The following is a 9477-nucleotide window of genomic DNA, read 5'->3' as shown; positions in this document are numbered from 1 at the left end:
GAAAGCTTTTCAAAACACTATAATAAAGTATTTTTTTATTAAGTACTTTTTGAGTTATTTTATATCCTAATCTGACACATATTTTGATATAAAAGATAAAATATCTCGTAAAATATTTAGTTTTCGATAATCTTACCGTAATACTTTTATGTACAGAATAATGAGACAAATCAATTAGTAAAAAAAATAATTGTTTTTAAGAAAAAGTATGTAATTATTTACAATGTATTTTTTAAAACAATTATTTGTTTTTTTCTTTACACTTATTGATTTGTCTCATTATTCTGTACATAAAAGTATTACGGTAAGATTATCGAGAACTAAATATTTTACGAGATATTTTATTTTTTATATCAAAATATGTCAGATTAAAATATAAAATAACTCAAAAAGTATTTAATGAAAAAATACTTTATTATAGTGTTTTGGAAAGCTCTCGAGGTAAGCTACAAGAATATGTAATAAAAAATGGGGAGTTCCTTTTAAGAAAACATCGACCACGTTGACCTCACCTTGAAAAGACCACTTATGGTCAAATCCATATTTTTATCATGTGTCCCCCTCGAAACCATGCAACTTTTGTCTGAAACATTTTTTGATATCTCACTTCGTTTCCGAAAAATATGCCCGCGTCACTATAAATGCCGCACCCTGTATATATAAAATTCTGATATTAACCATAATAAAATTTTGTGACAATGTGAATTTAAATGATCATATCGATTAAAATATCTTATTTTATTTAATAACAAATCTTATTTTTGCTGGAAATATTAACACTTACCCGGAATTTGCGAAATTGTACCAGAGTTCGGTCATGATATTGATTATCTTGTGATCCTCTTTAGACAACTCCGTATCTTTGAACAATTGTTCACCCACAGGGAACAAATACTGCAGCTCGTCCGCGTGTGACACTCCGTAATTCTTCTCGCTATCGCCGAATATCGAGCTGAAAGATGCGCTTCCTCTATACGCGAAATAATAATAATAGATCGGAGAAGTTTGATTTGCAATAAAATCTTGGATGGCTTCATGAGTGCCGTGATTAAACCACGCATCGCTGTACATCTGCAAAATCACATTAATGAGTCATTAGGTTAATAGAGAAACATAATAATTAACAGCCGCAATTTTCTTGCTCAATTAATCCTGTGTAAAATATAGGAAACAAAGATTATAATTTTATTGAATAATTTTTTAAAGCATAAGAATAATTTTTACTGTAACTATATTGTTTGTCATTTAAAAGAGAAACTTTATTTCGAATGTAAAACATACACGTTTTTCTTTTCCAAACTTTGTAAATGTTAATGATGTATATTATTTAAGTAACAAAATCTTTGTTTCTTCCCAACTTTTTATATTCATTATTTAATTATTTAAACTTACATCGATGACTTTGAACCTAGCTTCGTCAGATTGATCGATGTCTTTATTGCCAAAATAAAATGCGCGAATTTTAGCGCTCATCTCATCTCGAAATTGCGTATCTCGAATGCCGTATCGCTCTTCGTACAATAAGCTCAGAAGTGCAACATTATGGAAATCACTATTCAACTTCTTTACATGCTCACCCAGATCTCGTCCGTAAATACCTGAGAAGTATCTCGTGCATAAATATTCTTTTTTATTGCTTGTTCAACTTGAAAATAATTTTGCATCGTAAAACAACATCACGCAAAATTTCATAATGCTCGTGTCGGAAAGATTTATCCAATTAATGTGTAATAAATTGCGACACAGTTAAGAATGTGATGTTAAAACTGTATTTACATATTATCTAGAAGCGAATAATGAGTTTTATGTGATCTAAAATCGCTTTTATGAGGCTTTATGCAAGCAAGCAATAAATTACAGGAATAAGTAATTTTTTCTCGTTTCTTATTCTAAAAATTATCTTTAAAATTTTATAAGTATTTTTGAGAAAGATTATTTTGTACATAGCTTTCTGATAATTATAATTCTAAAGTAATAATGTCATGTAGATCTTGATACTCGAGCTGGAGATTCGAGAATATTGTTCTCACCTGCTACTTTAAGGCTTCCTTCTTCCGATGTTATCCCCATCATCCAGGGTATATCAGCTAAACGGCCTTGCCGCACGGAAATTAATGGATCCTCCGTCAGAAAAGCACCTACGTGTTTAGGTTCGATCACTGGTTTGAAAGGTATCATTGGACAATAACCAAAGTGCTGTGATAGAGAACACGGATAATTAAATTAAATTATAGAAAACTTAATTAGAATAAAAGCATATATTTCATGGAGAAACAAATAATGCTTTATCGGATAATAATAAAGAAGTATGACATGGTGGACGATTCTTCACGTTGATCACGTTTGCGAGTTACTTGCCGTTTTTTATTTCAACTGATAGAGATGCGCTATGCAGGCATGTATGCAGATAAACATCCACGTCTCGCTAAACTGGTGTCTCGTATCGCCAGAACTTTGAATGTATTTATTCAGTATATCGCATTTGAATCAGATTATCATTTTTATTTGAAACATATCACGTGTAAAGTAATTATTTCAGAAAAATTCCTATGGCGTCATTTAAATAAATAAAGTATCAACAAACAAATCATGTTTGTTACATTTTGTAAACGATGTTAAAGTTTGGAAAATGTTTTCGTTGCACTACATTGTCTAATATGTATAACTAAAATATCTGATAAACGATTTATTAATTCATTTTAAGAAAATAAACATTCGAAAATATTTCATGGATATATGTATAGAGCGATGGATATATATGGTCTATCATCATAATCATCTTTCGATTTCATTTTAATTTTGCATCGGGACACGCCTATTTTAAAGTGAAATGAAACAACTTTGCGTGACTGTCCAAGTATCATTCTCATCCAACCATATCGATGTTTACTTGTAAGTATATATAATTTCTGAAACTGATGCACGCGCAGAGATATAAAGCTTGTCTCGCGGTTACGATTTTAACGGCTGCGCATGAATGCGCTTAAATTGTTTTGAGCAAACTTTTCACACATACAAATGAATATTGCGAGTTAGATTTGATTTATGCGTCTGATTAGCTTTTTTAAATAAAGATTAGATCAGAATAATAATTAACAATTTAAATAAGATTATATTAGAATAATAATTAATAATTTAAATAAGATTGATTACATTATGAATAATAAATGTGATTCATATATATATATATATTAAACTTATAGAAGATAGAGAGAGAAAGAAAGAAATAAAAATTTATAAATTTCATGTGACGCAATACGCGGTAACGGTATGCACATATGATTAGCAGCAAACGAATGTTTTCAGATAGCTGTCGAAACGAAGTCATATAATAAGCAGTCGTTCAAGTATATAAAAGATTTAGGTCAAATACCAGCAGTTAATTAAATTTTTTATACATACATCGCGTCGATTTAGATGTTATTCTTGCATGCTAAGACATATTTGTGTGAGAAATTAGTCATACTTTCCTCTTTTACTTCGAGATTTAACGAACAAAATCGTTTCAATATTCATTTAATAATATCATTTAATAATATTCACAAAAGAAAACTGCAGTAAATTAGAAATATAATAGTCAAATAAATTGTTTGTTTAAATATAATAAAATAATTTGTAATTGTAATTTAAAAAAAGATTTTGTCGCTTAATCTTCTATTTTCATACATATTAATTGTCTCGATTAAATTTAACTTTAAAAATGACAGTAACCATTATAGTATATGTTTTATTTATGTAATATTTTTAACTATATATATATTTCTAACAAAATACTCTTTCATTATATTGTTGGAAATATTATACTATATTACACTAACTGATTTGATTTGTTACTATCAGAGATAAAATAAAAAAAATTGTATTCTTTATTTATCTTATGTTAACTAACTTAATTAATTATTAATTTTTAATTACCTGGAAAAGTCGATCGGTACCGATAATCTCCGCTGCGTCTTTTGTTCGCAAACATTTGATGAGTTCCGCGGAAGTGTCGGTGTTGCACCTTAAATTTCTACCTAAGATCATGGCCTTCTTTTTGGCAGATCCCGGTGGCGTTAAAGTCCATGGGTTGTAAAAATTACCGCTTTGCGAGATACCGCGGTGAAAAAGACCTGTGTCACGAAGATAAATATAAATATTTCATGAGCGTAAAAACATATTACGTCAATTAAAATATATTTCTGTAAAAAATTGCAGATTATACATATGTCTGATTGCATAATACACACACATGCCATGTTATATATAATGATAACTCTTTTTTTAAAGCTCCCACTCCTCAACACAAATCTCAAAACATATCGTCACATATTAGATGACGACTTTGATATGTTTATGCATCTGCGTCGAAACTGATCTTATTGCGAGCAAAGCCTCGACGAGTCCTTGCTAAACAAATGAAGCGTTTTATAAAAATGATAAATTCAGTCTGGGTGGATTGAATGGATTAGTCTCTTAAAACACAATACATGCGGAACCGTTCTAAAACTTTTAAGAATATTTAATTAATTTATTTGTCGGTTTCTTTATAGAGATAAAGACAAAAATGTTGTTAATAAGACAGACGAATTAAGCGAAAGTAGACGAAAATTTGGTAATAGAAATTGTTTTGATTATGCAACATGCACGTATTACAGCAGGATTGTGGAAGTGCATCTTTGTGCACTTTAATAAAAAGGCTTAAATCAGCCCAGTGTAAACTAGGAATAAGTCAGTGTTTTTGACGACGGATTTAAATTTTTCGGGGACCAATTTAACATAAGAAAAAATATACGAGAATCCGAATCCGAGAACTTTCTCTTATTAATATTCTTACGATAAAAAAAGTATTTTAGCCTAAAATTAATGATGGTGTTAAAGATGGATCAAGGCTTCTTGTGCACTTTCTAATTGTTATTTGTTATCTCTGAAGCTTTTCTATTATTTTAAATATTAACTTGATGTTATTCGTGATTTTAATGACGTTTAAATATAATGTCCTTCTGAATGTAAAATTTTTCAATACAGGATTTGCAAAAGCAGTAAAAAATCGTAGTGTGTTAGTGAATGACTTTACTTGTTATGCTTGTATAAATAATGTTCTTTTTTATTCAGGATAGCTCGACAATATTACATCATAAGAATTGTGCTGCGCAATTTGTGATTATCTCGTATTACTTCATTTTAATTGTATAATCGAGAGAGGAAAAAGATATTTATACTTTTATTTATTAAGAGATTCCTATGAAACATTTAAATGCGAAATTTAATTGAAAAGAATCAGTAGGCACATATTTCTTTATAAACACGATGATATATAAAATAAATAACGATGAAATGGCGTGTCAAAATAAATATAATTCCTTGATGGTCCGCAGCTACTACGACATTATAGTAATATTTAATATAAAATTTTCTCCGTGCATTCTATATGTAATTACATATGGCAGATGTCAAAAATAGTTGTTACATAATAAAATAATAATTATGTCAACATATCTCAATTCCATTTTCGTTATTGTTGCGATTTATTTTATATCTATTAACAATAAATTTCCAAGCGTCCTAAATTAAAAAATAATCTCTCTCTTCCTCTCTTTCTCTCTCATATCTGCATATCAGATATTATATTGGCATCTAAATACATGTGATGTTACGAAATAAGCAATGGATAAAATGCAAGAAGCAATCTTCGTTGCTCGTTAAATGATGAAAGCAATCGATCAGTAGAATATCCGATGTGAATAAAATATAATTAGCATGATCTCTATGATGTTCCTCGCTTAGATTGACGATTAAATTTCAATGATTGTCACTTCCGCAATTGCAAATACACTGCATCTTGCATTATAAAAAGTATCTGCAAAAACATTGATAGGGCAATCTTTCTTTTACATCTCATCAATTGTAATTATGTTTACTCTTTTTTGACCACGTTAAATTTTCTTACATTCATTAATCAAATACAAGGTGAATCTTTACTGTATATCGGATTTTATTCGAAAATCAAAAAAAAAAATAAGATGTAAAAGACAGCATGAGAGAGAGAAAGAAAAGAAGGAGTTTAATATAAAATTAATTTCAGTCGAAACAAGCTATCTTGAAGAATGTCGAAAAATAATCAATTTCTGATATGATTAAGGTTTTATTTGTTTAAAGAAAAAGATATGTATAAAGAATTAAATCTTTCAATATTGCGGCAAAAATATAAAATGTTTAACCAATAGAATTTATAAAAATTCTATCTAGAAATTAGTAGTTTTTAAAATAATGAATATTTGTCATCGACAATAATAGCTGGCATGGCTATTTGTAAATTTTTATCTCGCAATAACATGTATTTATCGCGAGTTTATGCGTTAACCGCAGAGTAGTTTTAGAAACATTTTCTAAACACCATAAGCAGATCAAAAATATTCTGATTTGAATATGCTTTCTTACTTTCTCTTACAATTTACTTTCAAACGATTTTCCAGTTGACTCAAATCATAAACACTTGGTAACATAAGCATGTTTAGTTTACTAACAATTTTATACACAACATAATTATATAATTTATATAAATAGTTTTCAATAAATATATTTTCAAGGAATTATATTTTTAGAAAATCTTTATATATGGAATATATAAAACTCTGCTTTTCTTATTTTATATTAGTTTTATAATATATTGATATTAATGATGAGAGAGAGAGAGAGAGAGAGAGAGAGAGAGAGAGAGAGAGAGAGTTATATGTAGAAAACACACATGCGGAATTGCTAATTCAGATTAAGTACGATGCAATAATACTAACAACAGTCTACAATGTATGCAAAGCTAGGCGATGCACAAGGTGCATTTTACGGCTATAGAACGTCGTGAATATAAAGAGACGATAAAATGTGGTGACGAAATACCCTATATAGTTTTGTTGAGGCTAAGGCTCTTTTTTAGAACGTGCTCGTGCTCAGAAAAATTTATTGCGTTGCAACGCGATTCATCTGACTATAACGCAATTTTTTTCACGGAACGATGACGAAGTAATCCAGGTGTAAAACATTACGCAGAAGATTAACTTAAGAAAATGCGAAGTCCCTGTTTACAAATTAATTGCAACAGAGATAGCATTAATTGCGAAGAAAAAAAAATTGACGCGTAAGCCCGAAGAAAAAAAACATTTTTATTATTACAATATTACTACGTAACCGCGCTGCATACAACATATGATTGACGTGCAAAAGTCCCTGACGCTACTTTCTAAAGGATTGCGCGAGAAATTCATTAGGGATCATTAAGGATACAGCAGGCAGGTTCAGATAATTAATTCTGTCTCATTTTAATCTAATAATTTTTAGATTATAATCCATAATCCAGCTAGGTCAATTTGTACAAGTTTACGCAATCATTTTTAAATTATGATAAGTCTCGGTAAGTACCGTTGATACGTTAAACATATATTTGATACAGATGGCGAGTCTCTCGAGCATAAATTATTTAGAAGATAATGTATATATAAATCGTTTTTATAACTCGAATATTTTAGAGTGATATGTCAAACATTTTTTTTAAATTTGCAACGATAAATAATTTAGTAAGTTTTTAAATTCAAAAATCTAGTGAATTAATATTTGCTTAAAATTAAAGAGATACAAAATCTTTATTATAGATTTATATTTCTAAAGCTTAAATTTTTAACGACTTTTATATATCCAACTGTTTATTTTTTTTAATAACTCAAGATTTTCGTTTTCAGAAAAGATACCCTCCGAATTAATCAGAAATTAATCAAAACTAAAAAGTTTACAGATTCTTGACTGACTATTCCAGAGTTATTTTATTTGTTGAGATTTAATTGCTTGTGATAAAAACAGAATAATCTTACCGCGAATCTGAGTTCTCCGATCGGTGGTGCAGCATAGGGAATTCCCAGAAACGCATGAATGTCTCTTCCCAGTCTAGTACGCATTGTTATACCGATCAATGTGCCATTTCGTACCGTTGCTATCGATAGACTACATACGGTATATGCGTTAAGTACGAAGAGGCAAATGAAGCTTAATTGAATCAATATGTTATCTCGGAATCTCCACATTTCTTCTCCTAAAGTACTGTTTAGCCTCAGATCGTTGAGAAATTTTGCGACGGCCTGTAAACACATTGTTAAACGTAATATAAATTAAAAATTTATATATAGATCACAATATATTATAACGGTAATGAAAAATATTGAGTTTGAATTTATATTGAGTTTGATATATAACCAAATGAGTATAGAGAAAGTGAAATTATTCATATATCTATATTATATCATCAACCAATCGGTGATTTTTCAGTAATTACGATAAGCCATTAATAAGCGAGCTATAGCATGTGCTAGAGAAACTGGTTTTAAAAATGCGAAGTAATAGTGTTATTCGAAGAGAAAAAAATTTCAAGATCAATGATACACGGAATGAAGAGTTACGAAGTAAAACGAGAATGTAATCTGTAACGCTAGCATTATCTAGCATCAACAAAATTAATGCAAAATAAATAAAAATAGATTAATAAATGTAAATATTTAAAAATTAAATAGAATATTTCTGCATTTTAATTTTATTTTTTCGTATATTCTGTCAAAGCTTCGATTTCAGTGTTTTAAAAAATCTCTAGAGTTCGTAATATCGAAACTTCCTTTAAATAATTTTTAAGGACCTTCAACTACCATTAACTTGATCAACGATTAATTTATCTTGAGATAAATTGTCTATAGCAAAAAATTGATGATAAAAAGTTAATGGATAACGACAAAAAATGACAAGAGAAAATTATTTCCATGTCATTGATTTGATTCATGTATAAAAAGTAATTATTTCTCAGAAACATAAAAGATTTCAGAAAATAATTATTACTTAAATACAAATTGCACGTATTGCAAAATAAATGATCTTATGTAACAAAAAATTAACTAGATTTTTTCACTAAGTAGTATCACCAATATCCAAACAGTCGGTACAAAGACAAGATTTATTGCGTCAACCGCGTGTCGGCGAATTATGAAAATTACGAGATTGGTAATAGTTCACTTTAATCTATATGATAGCGTTGGACCGTAAATGAACCGATATAATGAAAGTACCGTGCGGTTTCGTAGGTGTGGAGAGAACGCTCGTGTTCGTTTGGTGAAGGTAAGATCAAGACTGTCGCGAGAGAGAGTCGTTCGTTAGTTTATTATCGATGATAATAAATGACGTCACATTCTCTTACGAAGCATAAACATGCGAATCTTTCCGGTACGTTATAAATTTTTCCCAATTCAATGATTTGCATATATCGACAGGTTCTCTTGCTTGTTGATCATGTTTTTTTTTTATTATGCTGACTAATATCATGCATACAACGAAAGTGCTACATACATATATGGATTATACTAGACTTCATATCGTAATTAATGTATAGACTATAAAAAATTATTGGTTTCAATTCTCTTTTAAAATTGCATTTAATATAATTTATGCAGAAAGAAATATATATATATA

At 29.1% G+C, this 9477-nt stretch overlaps 1 protein-coding gene across 1 annotated transcript in view; it reads right to left on the bottom strand.

Moving 5' to 3' along the window:
- Positions 1–8117, bottom strand: part of LOC115236557 (venom carboxylesterase-6-like) — a 10310-nt gene extending 2193 nt beyond the window's left edge. Inside the window, exons 1-5 of the mRNA XM_029809082.1 lie at positions 7842–8117; positions 3916–4137; positions 2031–2196; positions 1393–1598; positions 785–1071 (exon numbers count right to left, since the gene is read on the bottom strand). Of these exons, the coding sequence (XP_029664942.1) occupies positions 785–1071; positions 1393–1598; positions 2031–2196; positions 3916–4137; positions 7842–8117 (1157 nt within the window). The remainder of the gene's footprint in view (positions 1–784; positions 1072–1392; positions 1599–2030; positions 2197–3915; positions 4138–7841) is intronic.
- Positions 8118–9477: the final 1360 nt, after the last annotated feature.

The sequence above is a fragment of the Formica exsecta genome, unplaced genomic scaffold (genome assembly GCF_003651465.1).
Source record: "Formica exsecta isolate Colony F162 unplaced genomic scaffold, ASM365146v1 scaffold258, whole genome shotgun sequence".
Lineage (NCBI taxonomy): Eukaryota > Metazoa > Arthropoda > Insecta > Hymenoptera > Formicidae > Formica > Formica exsecta.
This window is presented reverse-complemented; position numbering and strand designations above follow the sequence as displayed.